At 38.1% G+C, this 25215-nt stretch overlaps 1 protein-coding gene and 1 long non-coding RNA gene across 5 annotated transcripts; one reads left to right on the top strand and one right to left on the bottom strand.

The window, feature by feature from the left end:
* The first annotated feature begins 427 nt into the window (after positions 1 to 427).
* LOC136268623 (uncharacterized) lies at positions 428 to 23223 on the top strand. Its single transcript, XM_066064013.1, has 5 exons — positions 428 to 618; positions 5901 to 6555; positions 17867 to 17935; positions 18801 to 19653; positions 19958 to 23223. The coding sequence occupies exons 2-5, from the start codon at positions 5933 to 5935 to the stop codon at positions 23111 to 23113; spliced, it is 4701 nt and encodes a 1566-aa protein (XP_065920085.1). The 5' UTR covers positions 428 to 618; positions 5901 to 5932; the 3' UTR covers positions 23114 to 23223.
* Positions 9136 to 10871, bottom strand: LOC136268737 (uncharacterized). 4 transcript variants are annotated; one of them, XR_010707108.1, is made up of 8 exons: positions 10778 to 10871; positions 10451 to 10526; positions 9874 to 10402; positions 9715 to 9825; positions 9618 to 9665; positions 9513 to 9563; positions 9380 to 9464; positions 9136 to 9325 (listed from the first exon to the last, which is right to left on the bottom strand). It is a non-coding gene; the product is annotated as an uncharacterized lncRNA (long non-coding RNA). The 4 variants fall into 4 exon arrangements; XR_010707109.1 differs by having other exon boundaries at positions 9874 to 10225; positions 10304 to 10526; XR_010707110.1 differs by having other exon boundaries at positions 9874 to 10159; positions 10226 to 10526.
* Positions 23224 to 25215: the final 1992 nt, after the last annotated feature.

Raw genomic sequence — 25215 nt, forward strand, 5'->3', positions numbered from 1 at the left:
TATGCCGGATATCTAAAAATTTTAATGTTCTGAAATCTTGCCATAATTGCTTGAAATCTTGAAAAATAACAAAGATTTGAAATCTTGTAGCTACAGGATTTTTCGGAGTTGCGGATCCCTTGTCCAAATATGTCGTTACAGTTCCACACAAAAACGATTAATTAATTCGCACGATTCGCCGATTTATATAGCTTGCCTTACAGCTCCAAAATCCGGTATAATCTGCCGAGGTAGCGGCCGGTACAAGTTAGTCACATGCAGCCGGGGTCACAGCACAAGTTTGCAAGTTTGTCTAGGAGGATTTCCACCCTTCACAGCACGTCCATATCTGACGTCATTAAACCTGTTTACTACCCCGGTATAGTCTAGACGCAAGCAAGGGGGCGCCGGACTGAGACTCATTAAAATTTTTTTGTAAACTTGAAAAAATAATGACGCCTTCGATGACGCCGTTTAAGGAGTAGAGGTAGCTAGCAAACGGTGTAGTGTTCACTGCGAGGTCAGTTGAGTCCCACTGCCGGATCTCTTGAGTTAGTATACTTAACTACTGAGTCAGTTGGCTAGCGAGGTTGACATCTGCGGACATCTGATCACTTGAAGTTGCATCTGATCGCACAGGTTCGTGCTCGGGGTCGTGATATGTATCAATGTACCATAAATGTATGTAGATTAGGTCACAGTGTAGTTTTATATTAGCTGTTGTACCCTATAGTCTGTTTTGTCGATATGTGAGTTCTTGTACCATCGAGTGTACCATGCATAGCTAATTGACTCAGCATCTAGTTATTGCATGCCGGTTTCTCGGTTGTATTTTTTTTTCTGGCAATATGAATAGTCTCGTCCAGCCGGACCCTTGCGGGCCAGCTATATCCACACTCTCGTCAGACTACCGTACGGTCAAGTTGGGCCGGCGGCGAGACCATGAAGACAATACTTGCTGAGGCGAGCCTTAGCCGGTCAAGGCCTGAATACCGGCTGAGCTAACTATCTGAATGAGTAGATATCAAGTGATGATTGTTTGTGTGTTATATAGGCTGAAAGCGGTCAGTATTGTGATACTATCAGTAATGTTTCCAACCAGAACTGCCAATGATAAAGAAGTCATGCAGAATGCCATAGCTACATTTGCTAAAAGTAAACCTTATGAAGGAGAGTGTTGTTTAAAGCACATCGAAACACCATATAGAGGTTTTCAGAAGAATTTGAAAACATGTACATTTACAGAAACCCATTATGTTTGGGAACTTTCGTCATATAATAATACCCACATGCAATGTTTTACAGAACCTAGCTAGGTAACTATGGACGTATAAAACATGCATGGGTGAAACCCACCAGTGCGAATCGGCTACTGAATGAATATGTTGTTAATCACTATATACCCATATTGTCTGTGGAATATTATGGCTAAAGCTGCTTAATTGTGGCTGGTGTAACGAATTTTGCATTTGGTCTAAAACTTCTTGGTGACTAAGGCATACTTAATCACTTCTAAATATAGTGCTTTGTTTACCACACTGACAAACATCCATCCTTGATAGTTTCTTTAAACAGTCTCTAACAACCATTGTTGATACGTCATGTAATAGCCGTGGCAATCTACAAGAAGAATCGGAAATCATGTGAAAATAATAGATGTGCTTTAGACTTCGGATCCAGATGTATTAATTTTTGTAACTTGACTTCAATAAGGTCAGATGTAATGACGTCCTGTAAATATAAGTGTAGCTATACTTGTCAGAAATGTTCCATAAAGCTAATCATTACGTTGTGTTGCTACCAAGGTATAAGCTGAGTAGCTAATCTGCTGTGTGCTCACAAAATGTTGAAACACAGCAACTTAGTACCTTAACTATTAATATTTTTACTTTTTACTTTGTGAAGGATGGTAGGCATGCCCTCAAGTATCATGTGGTACTATCTAGCTGTCCAGGCGCTTAACAGTGAGTGCTAGGGGTAGTGACAAGGGTAGTCTATCTATCCCAAGTATTAGTGGTACTGGAACAAAAAATGCCATTCAGGTCCATTACCAATTGTCTGTTGTTAGTAACATGCCTCATTATGTAATCCATGCAATAGCAAAAGGCAATGACATAGATTTTATGGTCAGTGTAAATACATGTACCGTATAATGGGAAATTTTCGAAGGATGAAACTTTTGCAAAACTGCAAAATACGATTTTCACTTTTTTAAATTCACGAAAGTCTAGAAAATGGGTAATAGCTATGTGTATAAACTGAAACATTTCACGATTATACTTTCACAAAGCTATCATCACTCGTAAAATTCACGAAAGCTTTGTCCCTTGAAAATTTCCAGCTATATATGGTATTAAGATATAAAACCAGATACCAGTATGAAGCCAGATACCGGCATGCATTCTGGTGTTAATTAAAGGATCACTACTAGTTTCAACATAAGTGTATGAAACCTTACAAGCTTCATAATACAAAAAAATCCCTCATTTGAAGGTAGAATTCTTGTGTAAACAGCTGAAAGAAATATCATGCACAAACAAGAATCTATGTTGATAACAATTAAAGTAGATGATGATATGTAAACTGATGTACAGTCAGTACAGCAGAAATGGACTATCAGAACATGTCATGGCAGCAACCCTACAACAACCTGAACTGTTAACATGCATATGCATGTAAATGTAGGAAATCATTATAATATGTGTCAATACATTATACCACTAAGTCTCCTGAAATGCTTAGTAGGATGTCTGTCACTTGGAGGGTTTCAACATATGCTACAGGAGGTTAATGATGGAGTGTCAACATCATGGTGTAATACTGTTGGATGTAACTCTTTGACACTCTGTTCTGACTTTGTTGTCAACAATGTAAATGGAATAAAAGTATTATTCAAGTTAGTTGACTATATAGGAACTGTTTGTTGACTAGAGGGTACCACCGTATGGTAAAAAAAAATTGGTGGTAAAAAGGCTTGGCGAAAACCCACTATAGAAAAATTGAAAAAACTTTGGGACTCCACCTTAATTTACACGTGAACCGTTCAACATATATGATAGATAGTTGAGAGGCATGTACGTAATTGTGTTATATACGTACCACATACAAGCAAGTGTCAATCGATGGTTAATGTAAATGTTGAGTGCAATGTACAGCAGTGCAGGCTATCAGGCATACCAAAGCATTTGGTTGAATACCTCACAGAGCAATGAACTGTGCCTTCTTTCTTATCTCTTAGTTGTGGTTTGAAATATTGCAGGACCGATTTCAACGATGCAACGTGGTCTCACTATATCTGCTCAAGTGATTGCTAAAAAATTTGTGGGAAAAACTTTGGTGATTGAAACACTATTCATCAAACTTATTACCGCCAGAGTTTTTTTGCTATATGGCACTTATGTGCTAACTCTGTTCCAGGTGCATGTGGTAAACATGTCTAAGTCCTGCAAGTTTTGCCAAAAAGTACAGAAAGTCTCCTATATACCCTTGAATCTGGCCATGCAGGTTAGAGTTCATCTCAACTTTGCTGGTCTTTTTATGAGAAAGTCTTTTGATTGCTATGGATGCTTATTCAAAGTGGCCCGAGTTTATTGAGATGTCCTCAACCACAATAGCCCAGACTAATCACAGTTTTTTGTCAACTTCTCACTGTGACAATCCATTGGATTCTTGAACAGTTATAAGTAAGCAATTTACTTCATAAGAAGGGGGCAATGGCGTGAAGCATATTTGGGTATCCACCTACCATCCAGCTTCCAGCGGTTTAGCTGAGCGCATGGTATAGACCTTCAAGCATTTAACGAAGAAAATAGCTAAATTCAGCAAAGGCCTGTAAATTTTCTTCTCACATGCAGAACAACGCCCCAAACTACAACAAATGTTACACCTTGTCAGTTGTTGATGGGTAGAGCTTTACCAACATGTTTTGACATGTTACAACCCAGTACAGATTAGTGATTCTCAAACAATGACATAGCAAAGATTGTTCCTTCAATCCTGGACAGAGACTGTTTTAAGCAAAAGATTTTTGTGGAAGCAATAAGGAATGACAGTACAGAACATTGGTCTTCAAATTTACAGAGTTCAGTTAGATGACAAATCCTTGTTGAAAATTGATGCCAAGTCTTCAATTGCTATATCTATGCATAGTCATCATAATCATATAGCTGTGAGCTATTTACCATCCCAACATGAACTTCGTAACTTAAGCACAGATATGACTCTAATTTCTTAGGCACAACAGTAGTGAACTTTATTCCCAATAAAATAGAGCCTTCTTCAATTGAAAGTTTGTCATGGCGGGTGAAATAAAGCTTTAGTGTCACAGGAACTTTCACAGGCCAACCACTTGTAAGGTAATGAACTTTACTGAGTACACGGTCAGTGCAAGTAGCCTTACATGCTTGAACTACAGACACGGGTAAGACACTAATCTGAGAAATATTAAAAATAGGCACTAAATACAGTGGAACCTCTCTTAACCAACTTCCTGAAATAAGGACACAATAGAATAAACAGGACAAAACTTTTGGTCCCAAAAACAGGTCTGGTCAATATATTTTTTTACCTCTAAAAGAGGAAAGCCTCTGTATTAACTATTAACTTTAAGCCTAAAATTCTGGGTCCCTAAGTCTCCATTATAGAGAGGTTCCACTGTAATGGCGTACAACTTGAAAATGTCAAAGGAATGGTTTGTAGACTGCTGTCACTAGTGTACAGAGCTCTAGCTATATAGATAAGATTTAAAATCACACAATGCACGCCATGTACAATCACACTGTAGTCCTATTACATAATGTACAATAGTCACACACATGAGTCTCTAGCTCTCACATGACCCATTACGTGATGTACTACATTATGCAAAATTATAATTAATAACTAAGTAGTTGAAAGACCTTACAAGTTAAAAGGTCTTTGTCTTCTTCCTGTAGAAAAGTGAGAAGAAAGCAAGCCTATGGCCAGCTTTGGGGCTTACGATTACAAAAAGAAGTGATATGTGTCTATACCAAAACAACCAAACTGTGGAAAAGGGTGTGGCCACCAAAAATCCAGGGTGAAAAAAATTGTGAATTCAAAGGTGGCAGCCAAGAAATGGCGGCAGTGATGCTAACTAAAGCTGATCATTTTTAGTCTCATCCATATAATACTTCTGTGGTTTGAGGACGGGTCAGAAGGATATGCATAACCTGTACAGTACCCTGCAATGTAGTTTAATATGATCTTAGTGGTCTTTACTTCTTACTGTAATTCTTTCAGTGCACTTTAGGTTTATATCATTCTCTTTTGGCTTTGATCTTGTAATTGCATTGGTTCATCTTAGTCAGGAGGAGAGCTCCAGGAATTTTGTGACAGATTTCCAGATTTTCTGTTGCATGCTCACTTAAATCTGGAGTATGCTCCCCCAGGAAATTTTTGAAAATTATGTATTCTGAGATTGAATCTGGTAACAATTTTCACCAATGAATCTTTAAAGCTAACATTGTAAAGTATAGGCTGTTTATGCTTGCTTCTGCTAGCATAGTGTCAGGAACAAGCTAAATTTAAAGAGTGAAAAAGTGGGGTTATGTGAAGTTTGAAGCATGAATCCTATTCTGTGGTTTTAGGCTATTGTAAACTTTTAAAAATAAAAATGTGACTGTTCTATTAGAGTAGTTGATCTGAACCTTTGATACCTTTTAATTGGTTATTATTATACGTGACCAGTTTCAGGAAACCTAGGAAACCCCCTGGATCCACCCTGTTAGACGTTAGTAGTTGTCACTTTCTGCATGTTGTAGTAGTAACAGTTGCTGTGGCTAAAATAATCATCCATATTCCATTTTTTGTCTCTTCAACCAGTCAGGTGAGCAATACTAATGTGTGATCCCTTCTATCATTTTAAAGTTTCTTGCACTTTTAATTTTTTCATGATTTAATAGGTCATTTACTAGACTGCTGAAGTAACCTTATCATGGCTCGATTACTTCAAGGAAAAAGGAAACTCACATTTGGAATCAAGGTTTCAGAGATTCCTGACAGCATCAGTGAACGTGACCTTAAATCAACATTCAATACATTTGGAACAATTTCAAGTGCGTATGTGAAAAACTCTAAACCACTGAAACATGCATATATCAACTATGAATCTCAACATAGTGCCAAAAGAGCAGCTGAAAAGATGAATCGATTTGAGGTGTCTGGAGGTATCTTACAAGTGAAAGCAAAAGATGCTGATCAACCAGACTGCAAAAGACACAGATCAGCTGGTTCAAGGCCCTCGAATCCCAATACTACAAGTTTGTCTCCTGATGTTCTTTCGAACAAAACTGCTACCAAAGGTTCTACTGCAGATACAAAGTGTAATTCAAATCAGTTCAGCATTAAAATCTCCAATATTAGTCCAAATACCACACAAGTGGAGTTATCTAAATTGTTCAAAACTGCTATTTTTCTCAAAAGTGCTCCTGGTAACAAAAGTTTTGCTTATGCAAATTACAAATCTCAGTATGAAATGGAGGATGCATTAAAGCTTCACAATAGATTAATTGACGGTTTGAAGATACAAGTAAAAATGACTACCTCATCCAAAAACACGTAAGGATTTAATGATATACCCAAATTTTAGCTGCTAATTTATTGAAACATGGAAGTAACTTTTCCATTAGAATACTTCGTTACAGTGGTCCAAATTTTATGTGTTCATGTTCTTACTTTATCTAAAATAGTTGTATTGCATAAGTGCAAGGAAAACTTAGGAATTTGATTAGGGTTCATTTACCATGCAGATTTTACACCAAATTGCACATCAGACAAAATCAAACTAACACCTCCAGTGGACAGCTACACTATTGTACTTATAGTTTTGAATCTCAGTATTATTTAAACTACTCGAGGCTGGTTTTTAACAGATATCTTTTCTGGGTGGTGTGGCAAGCTCAAGTGGCAATTTCTGGCTTGGCAAGAATCAGTGGTTCGCTGGTGGATGGTTGTTGGCCAAACATTTTTTTACATTGATCTTGCTGCATATCAGCCACTAAGGAGCCAGCACAGCTCTGTAATCTTGTGCCTGGACTTCAATCATGGTCTGCCTCAATTTTTAAGTCTATCTCTTGCCCACCCCGCTATCCCCAACCTCTTCCCCTTTGTGAGCACTTGTGATACTACTTCACTTGTCCAACTGCTCAGATTTTTTATGTTATTAGGCACTACAAGCAGCTACAAGTACTGGAAGTGATCTGAAAGGTAATAGATTGATGCATCTTTCATACACGTACTTGCTATCCTTGGCAAGTTATACTGACTTGAATTCTTTAAAACTGTTTACCTCGAAACTTCTAATGTGCGATTTGGAACGTTTTCCCAAAATCCAGTCACATATATAGATAGAATTATTTAATTAGGGATCAATGTCCACTAGTATATCTGCAGGTGTAAGTGACCTCCTTTGTTTCCCTACTTTTTATTTCTATGATCCCTAATCAAACTTAAAAATTACTAATTTTTCCTTGTACTTGTTTGTTTAACTGGAGAATGGGAAAACATTAAGTTTGGTGCCATTCTTTCTTTTGATGTAGTATGTGCAGGTTTACTAGTCATAATTATGTTACAAAAAAGTAGCAATTTTGAAAAAGTGAAGTGGCCATTATGCTTCATTTTCGGTTGTGTTCAGCCCATTCATTACAAATAAAGAACAGTATGAGAAGTGCCTCTGCAATCAACTCAGACATTATGGAAAATTCGGACAATTACTGTTACAAATGTAGGGAGCCACCATGCCTTGCACTGTCAGCAAAGAGAGATGGGACACAAAGGAAGACAAACATGATGCATACATTGTACATAGTGTGGTATACCAAAAGGCTTTGAAGTAATGCCAAATCTGTAGCCTTATATAGCCATTATTGAGTTATGCAGTTATGCTTGACTGAAAGAATTACTAAGTAAGTGAGTCAGTCAGTCAGTCAGTCAGGCAGTAAAAATTTCTACTGAATAAAACAACAAAACTTTGTAGCAACCTACTGGAAGCATTTTGGGTCATACTGAAGGCACTTTTGGGCTTGGTTATACCTAACCAATATTGCCAAGACACCATGTAAGGCTGGTTTCTAGTCAATAACATTTTTGTAAGAAAGTACTAATCATTCATGATCTCTAATATACAGTACTACCATACTGTATCATTTTAAACAAGTATAGTGTAAGCGATCGAATGTCGACCGGTATCTTTTGTCGACCACAGGTGTATTTAAAGTCGAATACTGAAATTATGAGGAGCTGCCTGAATATTCACTACGGTAAGGATAGTTGGTAACAAGAGCTCTAGAAAGAATCCCAAGAAGTGAAACAGGCCCCAAGGAATACGCGAGAACTCTATCATATCCAAATAAGGAAATGGAGATCGAGATGCTACAACATTACAGAACGAACCTGAAATCACGCTCTGGATGCACAGACAGTGAAATGGTAGCCAGTAATGCACTGTCGTCCGTTTGAGCCATGTTACAACACTAGACAAAGTCTTTTCTTGTTTCATTTCACAAAAACTATAGAATACTTCGGTTACCACGTGGTTGTTACAGGCAATACCATATATGGATATTGATCTTGATAATTGTGGAGTCCGATAGTATCCATTACTGATCTACTCCGTAAATGCAGTTACTATGGCGAAGGGAAAAACCGAGGGTGGTCGAATTAAAGTTATGGAATAATTTATTACAGTCTAGTTAAATATGCGTGGTCGACTTTCGATACAGAGGAAATGAAACGAAAACCGTCTTGACTACTTTTTGCCATGCATTAAAGGTTAGTTAAGTATAGGCGCAGATTCTACTTACACTTGCAGTGATGTTAAACTAATAAGCTTTTCCGTGGGTTGAATGATATTGGCTTCGTGGAGTATAATTCAATAGTGGTCAACAATCGATCACTTACGCTATAGAAGGAATTATGATTTGAGTACACTGTTAAAAATAAGGAGTAACTGTTACTCCCCTAGGGGAGTTCCCAGTGTAGGGAGGATTTAACACCCCTATATTTTTGTGGAGAGTAACTAACACCCCACAAAGGAGTAACAGGAACCCTTTGAAAAATCTATTGTAGGGAGTTCTAGTTACTCTAGGAGAGTTTACATAAGCATGCAAGGCGTTTCCTTTACTCCATGAAATTCTGCAAATAACTCCGTATAAAATTTCAAATGATGTTAAAGACATACAGCAAAACTGTAACAAAATATTTACAATATCCAGCTTTATAATATTGGAAAGTCTCTGAAAAAAAGAGACCAGTAGCAAGGCTCCATCAGCAAACGATGCTTCACTGCCACTTCACTGGAGTTACTTCCTGCCACATGACATGTTATCAGCTGTAGTAAATAGCAGTATAGTAAAGAAATATTCAACAATCATATACTTGTTACTTTTATGGCTGAAGGTACGTCACACACAGTTGCCAACAAAGTTGTAAAAACAATTCTTCCAGACCAGCAGCATTGGTAGTGTAAACTAAAAAGGCAAGCAGTTGCATCATGCAAAACAGCACTTTTTTGCTACCTGGAGTTCATCATTTTGTTTGTCTATTTGTTCACTGATTTCTTGTGGCACCTGTAATATATGTTTACAAATTGATGCACAGTCACTGTATGTTAACACACTTACTGGATGTTGTAAAAATTCTATGTTCTCAGTGACATTGAGACATCCATGCTAAAAAAGTAAACATGTGCTTACGTAACTATAAACATTATCTCCTTACAGGTCAAGAATAACTTGGAAAGTTGATGAAGTTGAAGACACACAATGTACATTGTATAAAAGATTCTTGTTAACTGCAGATGATACATCTTACTAGTTAATTCCAGTGAATCTGCATGTAATTATGTAAAAAGACAATGATACTTGCTACTGACCTTACCAGGCAATATCATTGTGTCCGGCTGCTAACGTCAACTGAAGGCAGACGGACATGATATGTATGCCATGTTTAAGCTAGGTGGCTTTCCTCTCCTCCCTCAAGTCTTCAACTTCTTACACACTGACTACTAGTAGCTAGCGGTGAGCTTGAATGGGCTGAATACTGTACGTACCAGTCAGTGCGGATACGACTGAGTCCGCCGAATTTTATTCTCTTTCCCTGAGTCTTGAACTATTTCTGCCGTATCACAATAAGGCGCCTAAACCCTCACGAGCAGTGGTGACTTCTGTTGGAGCCAGTTTAATAAACCGGTGTGTCACACGAGACGACTCAGATATGAGCTCGAACGTACCTGAAGAAACAATGAACGAGATAGACTCTAGTGAACGTCCAGTAATTATTCACGAACAAGCAAACAGTTTAGTATCACCTTTTAAGCACTACAATTCCTCAGAGAAGCAAACCGCTTTCAACTACTCAACACGGCTCTGTTGTTAAAGAAGCCGTTTCTATGGTAATACTCTTCACTCTAAATAATGCGCTTGTAATAGAAATGGTATTTAATAATTATACATACGTATTTCAAAATATTCTTGAGTAACAATTCGTCCTGTTTTCGTACTCTCTGTTTCCTTCACTATGTCTTGGTTAGCCTGTAAAATAAAACATGAGTAAATAGCTGCCATTGAAAAGGAAGCCTAAATAATTACTTTCCTTTTTTACATTGAGTGGCTAGAATTGAACAGGTTAGTTAATGGAGAAACTGAGAAAATAACATAGTGAGACAGCTATAACCTGCATGTGGCTCATTCATATGTGGCCTCAGCCATACTGGCTCACTGAGTTCACCTTAGCTGCTAGCTAGCTGGTAATGGAAACTCTTCAGTTTGGTGCCTTCACTTACTTGGAGTTCTCTTTACCCTTAGTGGGTTACTGTTACTCTCCTAGTAATCCAAACTCCCCTTTCAGAGTAAAATATTTCACTCCCCTAGTTACTGTTATTCCCCTGTTTTAACAGTGTAGGGATCATAGAAATGCCGTACTGTGCTATGGCTGCTCAGTATAAGGAAGGATAAAGGTAAGAGAATAACACACATATTGTATGGCTATCAATATACCAAAGGTTTCTTCTTAATTAAGTGAATTCGAAGCATTTCTGTCTGTGAAAGAAGTAGGGCTGTAGCTGTAGCCACTTTTTGTTATGCTTGCTTGAACGCATCAGGCAATCAGTAGAAATTCCATTAAATATAATTCTGTAGCAAAACATTTCGAGTCGATCTGAAGGCACTTTTGGGCTAGATTTTACCCAACCAATACTGTCATGTCGTCATGAGGGGAAATTGAGGCAGGTTTTTGAGTGATATTTTATTGCGGGCCATGCCCACACCTTCGTTGTCCCCACTATACAGTACTATTGTACTGTATAATTTTTGAAAATTGTGCAAGCTGGCATAAATGGCACAAGTCTAACTATTTCACTTTGTTTTCAGCTGTGCTCTGCCCATTACATGACGAAGAATACAGTATGAGAAGTGCCTTTTCAATGAATTGAATCCATGCACTTCAAATGTAGGAGATGTGGTACAAAAATTATGAACAGCAGCATTACAAGCCATGCATTGTTGTGCTACTGCAAATTGACACCTTTGCGCTAGTGGACAGAACACAAAAGAAGACAAGGATAAGTCCACGATGCATATGGTTGCCAAAAAGGCACTAGAAGTGACATCAAATGGTGAAGAAATCAACCCCATAACATTAGTCATTGTTGAGTTATGCTTGTCTGAACTCCATTAAAGTAATTTTTTAAAATGTAGCAACTAGCATTTCGAGTCAATCTCGATGCATATTTGGGCTTGATTATATACTTGACCAATACTGCCACATTGTCATCAGGGAAGGTGAAGCTGATTTATAGTGGATATTTTTTCATGGGAAAACCCAAACGTTGGTGATCCCTACTACATACAAATAGAAGGAAAAAAATTTTAAGAGATTATAGAAAAAAAGCAGTGAAACAAGCACTACCAAATACAGTGCATGAAATTGCCATGAAAATAACCATGAAATACCAATGAACTGAATACCTATAGTTTATCCCATGAATTTTAACGTTTCATGGGTACTGCACCCATGAAATCTCTGCAATGCCATGAATTTACCATGAAAATCTGATCTGGAGATGCATTTCATGGCCCATGAAACAACCCATGCTATACCATGAATTGACTTTCATGGTACATTTCATAGGGGCGATTTAACATTTCATGGAAAAAACATAGATGTTTCATGGCATACTTCTCTGGTAGTGAAGGGAAGTTACCTAAACTGCAGATATACCAGTGACAACCTCTATGCTATTTTTATTTCCATGTTCCCTAATTGAACTTAAAATTCCTAGTACCTGTACCTTTTTTTGTAAAATAATTATGATTGGTATATATACTGCATCAAAAGGAAGAATGGTACCACACATACGTACTATAAAATTAACTTTGCATCTGCCACAACTATCAATTACTGAGAAGCGAAGTGGCCATTATGCTTTTTCAGTGTTTTTCAGTTATAAATATGATGGTCAACAAGCACAGGGAAGCCATAATGCACTGGCACAAATTGACACTTTGCACTGTCAGAAAAAGGAAATGGGACGCTAAAGGAGGACAAAGGTATGTCCATGATGTGTGCATTTTATGTACTGTGGTATGCTTTACATTGCAACTTATTGCAAGCATTTTTGGCTGCTTTGAAGATACTTTTGGGCTTGATTCTGCCTGGCCAAGGCTCCATGGAATGGTGAAGCTGGTTTCAATATTTTTTGTGAGAAAGACTGTGGTTGTAAGATACTGTTCTAATTAGAGCACTTGTGTATCACATGTGATGTGTCTTTTGTTAATGATGTTGATTAGTTCTCACATAGCGCTGCGAGCTACTGCAGAACCCTGGATGGTAGTGACTTTAATACTATCCTAACCTGCCAACTGGTTCCCTGGTGCCGGCCAGAAAGGTTACGTGTTACTTGTCTAAGTGTTGTTTTTGCCGCCATTTCTCCACAGTAGATCGATCAGTATACTGGACCTGTTCATCCGTCACCCAGAACCATGACGACATATACTTTCCATCAAGGAGACCTCCCGAAGTTGGACCTACAGGTGGACCATGGATCCAATTTTGCAGCATGTAAGCTACAGTGGGACTCCTACTGCAGTTTGTCTGGACTCGCCGACCAAGATTCGGCCAAACAGGTACAAGCACTCACTCTTTGCTTCTCCCATGACACCTTGTCAGTTGTTCAAAACCTTGGTTTAACCGATGAAGAAAGAGCGAGTGTTGCCTCTATAATTAGCACCATCAAACGATACATAGATGGCCACGTAAACGAAACGGTAGAGCGAAGGAACTTTCGCAGACGCACCCAACAAGTTGGTGAATCGTTTGATGATTTCCTTGTGTCCCTCCGTGAGCTGGTGAAAACATGCAACTTCTGCTCTGACACCTGTACTCAGAAGAACATCAGGGACCAAATCATCGAAGGCCTATTAGACGCAGATACAGTGGAGGATCTCTTACAAGAGACCAACCTTACATTGGCTACAGCTGTACACAAATGTCAAGCACAGGAAGCTGCAAAGAAGTAGCATGCTAAGTTACATAATCCAGAATCAATAGCTGCACTTCGAAAACCACAAAACCGGAAATCTTATTCTTCAACGTCTACATGTCAAGGATGTGGTGCTGTATCCCATCCAGCTGGCCGAACCCAATGCCCAGCCTATAGCCAGATTTGCTTCAATTGCCAAAAAGTTGGCCATTTCGCCAAAGTCTGTCGGAGTAAGCCATCTAGGCAGCATGCTCCCTTTACTAATACAGAACAGCGTACACCGCATGCAGGACACCGTAGCCTCTCTGCTACTACTGATGACCCAACTCACCCTACGCTAGACAACATTCAACATGTAGCCTCCTCTGACCCAGCACCATTAGTTAATCTAGATGTCATCTCTGCAAATGGCTCCTACAACACCAAAGCCCTCCCTGACTCTGGTGCCGACATCTCAGCAACTGGAAAAGCAATACAGTCCACCCTTAATGAACGGATTAACACCCTCCTGCCTTCAACAGTCATCCCCAAAGCAGTCAATGGAGCCAAGATGTGTTTCCATTAGGAAGACTGCCAGTCACATTCCACCTTGGCAGTACAGAATATCATGATGACTTGCACATCTACCCTGACATTCATGGTACCATCCTCTCCTGGAAGGTATGTAAAGCTCTTCGAATCTTACCTCCGTGTTACCCTAACCCCATGTCAACTCCGACAGTACATGAAATCACTTTGCCACATACTCCTAGTAATGTCATAGTTCCCCTTACTCTCCAACAAGCAATGTTAGCATATCCCATTGTCTTTGATGGACAGATAAGGAGCATGGAAGGGGAACAATTCCACATCTCCCTAACTGATGATGTTAAGCCATTCTGCGTCAACACTCCTCGATCTATACCATTCGCGTATAGAGACAAGTTGAAGGCAGAACTGGACCTCTTAGAATCCCAGCACATTATAGCACCAGTCACTACTGCAACTGAATGGTGTGCTCCAATCGTAGTCACTCCGAAAAAGAATACAGAATGTGCGTTGACCTCTCGCATCTTAATCGGTTTGTAAGATGAGAGCAATACCAATCATCCACTCCAGCCCAAGCAGTGGCAGATATTGCAGCCATTAAGGCTAAATTCTTCACTGTTCTAGACGCCATGAAAGGTTACCACCAATGCCCTTTAGACCCAGACAGCCAACTCCTTACAACCTTCATCACGCCCTTTGGCCGATATAAGTACTTGCGAGCCCCACATGGTATCTGTTCAATATCGGAGCATTATGATCACCGTATGACTGAGGCATTTGTGGGCCTGACAAGCTTCCGTCGAGTAGTCAATGACGTCATTATTTATGATGACAATGAACTTCAACATGCCACTCATGTCAGACAGTTTCTCCAACGCTGTGCAGACAAACACATAGCATTGGATCCAGAGAAGTGCAAATTTAGTCAAAACAAGGTGACTTTTGCTGGATTTACCTTATCAGCAGACGGATACCAGGTCGATCACTCCATCACCGAGGCCATCACAAAATTCCCTACCCCCACCAACAGAACTGATTTGCGATCATTCTTTGGCGTGATCAATCAACTCTCGTCCAGCACAAATACCACAACACCTTTACTAACACCATTACGTCCGCTTCTCAGCACTAAGAATGATTTCCTCTGGTTACCTGACCACCAGCAAGCTTTCACTATTCTTAAATATTCTCTCACCCTTGCACCAGTTCTCTCCTACTTTGATGTTAACAAGCCCACCTGTCTGTGTACAGACACCAGTCGCCATGACCTGGGATTCATACTCCAGCAGAACACAGCAGGCACCTGGAACCTCATCCAGGCAGGGTCACGATTCCTCACTGACACCGAATCTCATTATGCAGTTATTGAACTTGAAATGCTAGCCGTATGTTGGGCCGTCTCTAAATGCAAGCTGTTTCTCACAGGGTCACCATCATTACAGACCACAACCCTTTAATCCCCATTCTCAACAATCATTGCCTCGATGAAATTGAAAACCCACACCTTCAAAGACTGAAAACACGACTGATGGCATATAATTTCACTACACAGTGGCTTAAGGGTACTAACAACAATGCCCCAGATGCTCTTTCACGCCACCCTGTCTGTGATCCTCAGCCAACTGAAACACTTGCTGAAATAGTCATCCATAACAATCCTGAGATGTCCTTCACTGAACTTCTCGCCATCACTGACACACAATCTGATAGCCTACGCTTGCAAGAATTATGCAAGCATGCTGAACAAGATGAGGAATATCAGCTGCTGCGAACCTTTGTATTAAATGGTTTCCCCAAGCACCGTAAACAACTACCTGAATCCTGCAGACGACACTGGAATATTTACCAGCAATTAACTGTAGATGATGACCTGATTGTATACTACATGAGGCCCACCAAGGAGCACTGCGAACCAAACAACGTGCCCATTTGACCATCTATTGGCCGGGTCTAGATAATGATATTGATAATATCATACTCAACTGCCAACAGTGTCAAGACCATTTACCATCCAACAACAAGGAACCCATCATCTAGAAACCATGACCCTCTCAACCATTTCAGGAAGTTGCCGTGGATCTAACGGAAAAGTTGAATCAACCGTCAAATCGATGAAAAGATTATTTATACCTCCTGGAAAGGTCGCTCTCTGGACCACAACAAGTTCTGTCGCGCTCTCCTTCAATACAGAAATGCTCCTTCACGTAAGGACGGATTATCCCCAACCCAAAAGCTTTATGGCCATCCTGTCCAGGACACCTTACCTGCACATAGACGCTCATTTTCACAAGAGTGGCAGCATAAAGCTGAAGCAGCTGAGCAGCAAGCAGAAGCCACGCAGCAATCCTCCGCAACTTATTACAATCTACATGCTCATCCCCTTACAGAGATAGAAATTGGCTCCAATGTTGCTGTCCAAAATCCCCGTACCAAACTTTGGGATATTTATGGCATTATCACAGCTATATCACCTAACTGCAAATATTACATCAAAACGTCCAGCGGCAGGGTGTTGGTGCGAAACCGCCGCTTTATACGCAGAAGAGTTCCTCTGTCTATGCCAACATGTACTACATTGCCAGATTCCCCTGCTGCCCAGGCAACCCAAGAACTCTGCCGTTCAACACGGATCAGGCAACCACCCAATCATCTGATTGAAGACCCCCACCTGGAACTGACTTTTCAATTTTACAATTATTGTAAATTTTTTTTTTGTTAATTAGCATTTGTGATTTTGTAATTAGGTAATCTCACACTCCCAAATGCTTAGGGGGAGGTGTAGGATACTGTTCTAATTAGAGCACTTGTGTATCATGTGTGATGTGTCTTTTGTTAATGATGTTAATTAGTTCTCACAGTGGTCTCTAATGTATGATTCATACACAAGTTTATATAAGGGCTTTATATATAACTTGTCATTTTTCCATTCCTATGTGTACCTGCCTGCCTTCAACATCACCTCAATCCATTACTAATGTTGAGGGCACATCTTGGGAATGCCTAAGACAATTTTGCTCAAATTTGGTATGTGAACTAGAGCTGAAACGGATAGCAACTTTTAAAATCTGGATAACCTGAACTAAATCTTTCTAGATATCCTACAGATACAATGGCGGATCCAGGATGGGGCATTTGGGGCAAATGCCCCCCCCTTCAAGAAATTGCATACAAGATCGAGATACTCTAATAGAGCAGTCAGTTACTCTAATAAAGCAGTCACAATGTTCATGAGGCAGTGTAGCTTACCTATGAAGCTATAAATAGGATTTTATTTTACATAACAGACGTGATATATTTGGTAAAGGATCACTAGCTATTATTGTTGTGACCTTTTTTTTTTTTTTTTTTGGTCTTCAACTGTTTTTCAGCAAGGTGCCCCCCCTCTTTCCAAACTCTGGATCCGCCCCTGAGATAGTGACATCATCACTTACTATAAAAACATGACATATTTGTCATGAACCTGCTTATAATTTAGATCAGAAGCAAATATAGTATCCGTACAATATTTGGGGTTGTAGTATCATAATTAGTGTTAAAGTTTATAAGAAAATCACCATGAAACTGCTTTAAATTATTGGCAACTATCCTGATGGCTTCAAATCACTATATATCCGGATATTAAACTACAATCCAGATATCTGGATTATATATATAATATATCTGTTTCAGCCCTAATGTGAACTACCCTACCTAGAGGAGGACACTGTTAAACCTGTCCCATTTCAAGAAGGGAATGCAGAGCTGCGTAAGCATGAAAATTGCTTTATTTCAATTTTCTCCATGGGCCTCATGGCACATTACTGTGTGCCTTGATATTGTATTTGATTATAATTATCACTATAAAATTATCATTAATATTTGTAGGGGCTTGGTGCAAAGCCAGCATTCAATGAGAGGTACATCTGAAGCACAGAGAATTATACCAATACATGGGTAAGAACTGCATGCTGTGTATAATATGTGACACACTGAGTGAAAACTTGTCTAGTGTGCATAATTCTGTTTTTGAGATAAATTACAGTGAAATACATTGAGTAAAAAACATATACTATAAAAATAATCTTTTGGTCAAAGTGAAATGTCTAATAGACCACCTCATTTGCCTCTTAGTGGAAAGCAATTAGAGAATATCTTTGTTTCGTTTTTGTACCATAAAACAAACATGAATTGTGTGTGTTTGTTTAGCGGTAAAATGTAATGTTATATTGTTACTGTTTCTTAGCTTGAACACCGGCCTTCTTGCATGAAAGCATGGTATGGGACAAAACTATACCTTAATGAATTTCCCAGTTCATGGTGAACACAATGAGACAAGTCCCAACTCAATAGTCGTGACTTATGATTGATTAAATGTAATTTATTTTCTGTATATATAGTCACTGTAAAAATCAACTGTTTTGCACTTTCTGCTGCCTATTGTTATAAATCCAAAAGTATTCACCAGATAATGCTGAAATTTTAACAACCCATGCATTGATTTTCCCTTCTAGGCAACAAAAAGTCATAAAGTGAAGCTTATGAAAAATGCTGACTAATCGAGTTTTCGCTCAGCGAGTCACATATACAAACACATCTTAATGTAGCTATGAAACTGAATATAAAGTCAACATACCCTTTGCTATTGGTGCAAAGCTTTGGTAAAATATCTTATAGCTAGTCAATACACACTGAGAGTAGATAACATTGATCTATCATATGGTACTACTAGAATTCATAATTATTGATTTATTCAAAACTTAATAGGGATAGTGCGTAGCTATGTATTTAACTATTTTTTTCTTGTATTTCTTTGGTTTAGGGTCAAATTATTATACATTTTAAAGATGTTTCCTAACTTGCAAAGCAATGTTTTAAAGGACTTTGGTGTTACTATTCGGGGATTTCAAGCAGGATCTACTAAATTGTTTCTTTCTGGTCCCACTCAAAGTTTAGATAAACCAAGTCTTATAATAACAAGAATTCTCAATGGACATAATGTTACTACAGAGGCGTGCATTGGCTTACTAATCCCGTCTGCTCAAACACGGATTAGTTTGGAAAAGTTACCAGTTGTCTTATGTGCATCTACAGAAAATGGCAACGATTTCTGTTATGCAAAGGAATTTTCAAAGAGGCCAACTAAAATCACCCTGTCAATTTGTGGACCGGAAAATGCACTACTGAAAGTCAAAGCAATTCTCAAATCTCCTAAGAAAAAGGAACTTTCTCTTGCCAACACCAGTGTACTACAAAAGTTAAAAGAGTCTCCTAGCTGCAATTTTCCCTATCTTCTGTGTCAGTATGGAGTATACATATTGGAACATGTACATACTACTGGGTGCAGTCTTACTGTGCAAGGTTATGTGGAGGGAGAGGTAGATACTGCCTTTTCCATTCTTTCAAATGCTGCTGCTAAATTTCATTCAAGGACTTACTGTTACTCAAAAATTTTTCAGTATGAGTGTCATCCAAACTTCAAGTTTCAAATACAGGAGTGTATTGTCAAACCATTGCAACAACAGTTATCAATGGGTGTGTCTATTTCATTTCTTGACTCAGACAAAATTTTACCACTTGAAAAGTTTTCGGGAAGTAGAGGCAAAAATACAATCACTATAGTAACAAAAAGCAATAATTCAAAGGATTTTATGGCTGCTTGTGAAAGATTGAAGGTAGGCTATTTACTAGACTTTACAACATTGTATAAGCATACATGCATCCTTCACCTAGTCCAACACTATATTAATGTTTTCAAACTGCATCAATTATTGACTTTTAGTAAAATATATGTATACAATGTACTGGACATAAGTGCAATTGCAATAAAACTACTAGTATTGGACTATGTTGAGTTCACTGTTGTACTTGTAATTATAACAGTTAACACATACATAGACATATAATTATACAGATATGTGTCCATATGGATATTTTGGAAAACTGTGTGTATGTGTTAATGCGTTTACATTTGCACAGAAATTGAAACCAGTGTACAAGTCCTGTGTTTGGCCAAAAGAAGAATTTGAATTTTTGTCAAGGGAAATGATAGAAGAAATAAAGGAAGTTGAGCAGTGTAATCATGTATATGTTGAACTTAAAGAAGGCAAGGAGAATTCGACAGTTCTACATGGTTTTAGTGTCGATGATGTTTCTGCATCGGAAGATTTCCTTAGAGACTTTGTGGACTCAAATTTAGAAGTTAAATTATCCACACCAGTTACACGTTATGACAATTTGTTTATACAAAAGAAGTATAGTAAAATCTTATGTGACTTTTGTTCAGTAAGGTTTCCTACTAGTTCAGATTTTCAAGTAGACAATGCTAACTTAATTTTAAGAGGAACAAAGATGAAAGTAAACATGGCAAAACAAAGGGTTTGTGAAACCATCAGTATGTTAAAGGTTAGATCATTTGAGTGCAGATATGATAGCTATGGTGAAATGTGGAAAAGATTGTGGCATAAGTTGAAGAAGAGGAGAGAGGAAGCTCATAACATTGTCATAGATCTACATGCAGTTGTTGACAACAAGTACACAAGAAATCTTGCAAATATTGGCTTGACGTTAAAGTTAGCATTAATAGGACAAAGCCTTTCTGACATTACTGAGGCAGAACATTGTATTAAAAGTATAAAAACTGAATTGTTACATAAAACTGTTTCCCTGAACAGTGCGCAGTTCATAGTAGCAGTTGATGGTATTAGCTCAAAGAAAATTTGTAATCCAGAAAAGTGGATAATGGAGGTAGTGTTTGACTCGGAAAGACACACGATTGAATTAGTCACTCCAGTAGTTTCATCAGAGGACTTGGATGCTGCCTACAAAACTGTGATAGATTACATAAATGGTGTACCTCACTGTATTGATATGGTGTGTTTGCAAAACTCATCTTTGTGTACTTTTTTACAGTGCAACCAGCAAAAATGGCAGCACTTTGTTAGAATTGCAAACAAACATTCAGTATGGATTATGCTACTTCGTGGTTCTATTGAAATATCTGGTAAAACAAATGATGTTAATACAGCTAAGAAATTCATAGTGAATGAACTGCAAGAAATTTCAAAGCTGTTTAAAGTGATGAACATTAAGGTGGATGATATGTTAGAGCCCATACTTGATACACTCATGTTTAAAGGTGTCGTCGCCAGGAGTAGACAAGATTATGGCGTTGTCGTTTCCTTTAGAAGACAAGAAGTTGTACACACTATACAGGTTAAGAAGCCTGATGATTCTTTATTCACTATTGAAATATGTAGAGGTAATATATTAGATGAAACTTCTGATGCAGTTGTCAATATAATAAAGTGTGGTACGCTTAATGCATTGAGTTTGTCTGAGGAGTTAAATGATGCTGGTGGACCAACAATACAACAAGAATATAGTGACTATGTTAAAAGACACGGAGCACTGGATTTTTGTATGCCAATATGTTTTAGGTCAGGTTGCTTACGTTGCAAACTGCTTATTCATGTTAAGCCAGTTCCAAAGGTTTATGGACACAATGGAGAAATAGTAGGACTTGACAAAGCTATAACTAACGTTTTATTGCTAACAGAGAAACACATGATTGGTAGTTTGTCGATTCCATTATTTGATTCACATGCTGTTTCTGAATGCGCTAAGACATCATTGGAGTCTACGCTGAACTTGTGCACTAAAGGATCATTAAAATGCTTGAAATTGGTTAGATTTGTTTTACCAACTATGGAATTAGCAGATGAGTTTAAACAGAAATTACTGGAGTTGCAAGCTACAGTACCCAGTGTGGTAGTAGCCTTAGATAAATTGTCAACGGATCAATCATATAATTGGTTTTGGGAAAATGAGTTTGGTTGCTTGGAGGCATATGCAGCAGAGGACTCAGATTCTTTATCACAACAATTTCGTTCAAATTCACCAGTGGGCAAGTTGATAGTCAAAGGAAGCACATACACCATAAACTTTGCACAAATGGTTCAAGTTAATGATCATACATTGTATACCAGAAGGATAGAGAAAAGACAGGTTCAACCAATTTGGAAATATAAAAATAATGTAGGCCAGTGGGATCTGTATACAGAACAACAATCACAAGCAATTGAAACTATGTGGCAAACTAAAACATCATCAGTTCTTCAAATAGGAAAGTGGAAGTACGCTTTCAATCTTGACACTACTCCCATGACTCAAACTAATATGTCTACCAACAAATGTCGTTTTGTTTGTCGAATGGACTGTAAAATTGCTCAAAACATTATTAAACCTATTGTTGATCATCAATTATTTTTGTTGTTGGAAGGGCCAATACAAACAATAAACCAAGCAAGTAATGAAATTGATGAGTTTCTTAAGAGCAATTTGGTTAATGAGGAGGTACCATTAGCCGTGTCTCTACCACCCAACGTGGTTAATGATGTTATTACAAAACATTCAGTAAAAACAAACAGTTTTACACCAAACCAAGTGGTACTCAAAGGCATAAAAGACAATGTTGTGAAAGCCACTATGGAAATTAAAGATATAATATTAAAAGATTACATCTTGACTGTTTCATATCCTGCGGAGTGGGAGGTGCAAAATGAAGATCTTGAACTAAAGCCACTCCATTATGATACTCCAGAGTGGTCTAAGGTTTCCCAACAATTTTCTACTACATTGGATCTAGCAATAATCGTTAAGATTGAAAGAATTCAAAATAAATGGCTGTGGGAGAAATATAGTCACCATTCTGAAAGAATGAAAAAGAGAAACAGAGGTATAAGTAATGAGAAAATGTTATTCCATGGAACTCGTGGGACTCCACCAAGCAAAATTTTTAAAGACAAAGTAGCCGGATTTGATATGAGATTTAGTAATGCTGGAATGTGGGGGAAAGGCAACTACTTTGCAGCTGATGCTAAATATTCAAACAGCTACGCCCATTGTTTGCCTAATGGTGTAAAGCAGATGTTTCTTGCTAAAGTTTTGACTGGAATTAGCATCCAGCTTCAGCCTGATAACAGTTTACAAATGCCTCCTGTGATGAAGTCTTCAAATGATGATGATGATATCAGGTATGACACTGTGACAGGATATACCAGGGGAACTCAAGTATATATCACTTATTCCAACGATCAGGCATACCCATTTTATCTTATTTCTTACATAAGATGATGTTGTTGACTTGTTAATATTATGATGTAATGTTGTGTAGTCATGTAATATATATATAAAGTGTAGCTATAAAGTAATTTGGAATAGCAAAAGGTGTACTAAATATTGTACATACTGTGCATATGGAGGTGTGCTTTTCATGGTAGAAGTATAAATATTTAGACAAATAATGTACTAAAACCCTATAGTTATTTGTCCATTAAGGTCGCCAAACAGTAGCTAAATCATGGATGGCTGTATATTTGGTAGGTCACAGTGTTTGTTTTAGTGCAGACTTTAACAGTTTTTATTTAATTATTAAGACTTTATTTATTTATTAGTGATGCACAAAACTCAAACATGAGTGTCTGTGTACATGTACAATTTGTTCATAAACTCCGAGCATCTACGCTACATGTAAGAGTTCCATTTGGGTATGGTGGCTGGCAAAAATGAAAGATGATAAGAGTTTATCCTTGCTTGAAGTTGTCTAAACTTTTGTTGGTGACCTAGAGTTTTTGTTCCAGATGGATGCAGATAGTGACTAAAGTCAACTTCAACTATCTCATTTAGAATTTTGTAAAACATAGTAGGCCTTGATTGAATCCGTCTGTCTTCCAATGAATTCCACTTTAGTTCAGAAAGCATTGATGAGACACTTGAAAAATCATTACACACAAATCGGGAAGCTTTACGCTGTACCTTTTCCAAAGCAGTTTTGTCACAATTCGTATAGGGGGACCAAATTACAGATGCATACTCTACTATTGGCCTATTTAGTTGTCACAAGTTATTCCTGGATTCCCATTTCTTTTAGAACCACAAAATTTCCATCTTGAGCATGGATTTTCAAATAATATTATTACTGAGTTAGTAGGTTTATTTTAGTGCTTTCTTCAAGGTTTAGCCATACGAAAAATGAATAATGACCGTCCACCCACATCAGTTTGAAATGGGAACCTAGGAAACAACTTGGTTTGGCCCTTATACTATTACTACTAAGGATGCCAGTGTAACGATAACAACTGAGAGTGCCAAGACTATAATTTCACATGCATTTACAGTATCATGACAATAGCTATACATATAGCTATAGTCATGTATGTGTGTTATCTGCCTGAAAATTTCAAATGGGGAATATATAGGTATTGCTTTAAAAAGCCACAAAATAAAAAGGAATCGCTGGGGTGATGATGTAAACCACAAATCCCTATATTGACTTAACTAATGTAGCAAAAAATGTTGCCATGACAGAGTTAAAATAGGGATTCATGGTTTACATTACCACCCCAGTGATCCCTTCTTGTTTGGTGGCTTTTTTTAGCGATCCCTATTTGAAATTTGAAATTTTTTATTTATCTAGTGTAGGATAAAAACTATCAGTTTAGGTTCCTGGGTCAAGCAAAGGTGGAAAAGCCAAGGGAAAAGCAAGAACTAGAAGGGAAGAGCATCTCTTCACAAAAAGGGGTCAAAATTATATTTTAGCACTGAGAGCTGTTAAAAATTAAACCACTCTAATAAAACAGTCAACTATACTCTAATAGAACATCTATCATGAAAACTCTACCAAACTAATTCTAAGACCAGTATGTATGCTAGAATTGAACACTTCTTCTTGACTTGTGTACTACCAAACATCCTGCCATACCAACTACTTAATAAAAGTTATCCTATACCTTTGTGTATCATGAATCATCAATTCCTCTTGAAAGGCTATTCTGAGAATAACTTTTACAGTAGTGGATAATATCAGCTGTAGTTACAAACCTGATACTTGGATTGAACCTCCCTGGTGAAAATAAGTAGTTGTGACATAGATTCAGTAATATCGCTGGTTGTGGTTTCATCTTGAATATCGATTTAGGCTAATAGAAAAATCTTACAACTTCTGAAAGATGCCTCCTATCGACCCCTTGAAATTTAACTTTGAATTCAAACCTATGCTGCACAGGCTGCCAAGGGGCTGGTGGAAGGAGATCAGCATGTGGCATTTTACTCCCCCGACCCCAGGCTGTTAAACCATTATTCAATCTTCAGGTCACTGGTAGCATTAAACCTTTTAAAGACATGTAAATTTCCTACAGCTTCTGGAGGTTGCATCCCATGTGGATCCCCTGAAATTT

The sequence above is a fragment of the Dysidea avara genome, chromosome 10 (genome assembly GCF_963678975.1).
Source record: "Dysidea avara chromosome 10, odDysAvar1.4, whole genome shotgun sequence".
Classification (NCBI taxonomy): domain Eukaryota; kingdom Metazoa; phylum Porifera; class Demospongiae; order Dictyoceratida; family Dysideidae; genus Dysidea; species Dysidea avara.

Coding starts and splice junctions, on each gene's coding strand:
- LOC136268623 (XM_066064013.1), top strand. CDS start 5,933: ATGGCTCGATTACTTCAAGGAAAAAGGAAACTCACATTTGGAATCAAG. Junction 6,556..17,866: donor ACTACCTCATCCAAAAACAC/GTAAGGATTTAA, acceptor TAATATTTGTAG/GGGCTTGGTGCAAAGCCAGC. Junction 19,654..19,957: donor CTGCTTGTGAAAGATTGAAG/GTAGGCTATTTA, acceptor ACATTTGCACAG/AAATTGAAACCAGTGTACAA.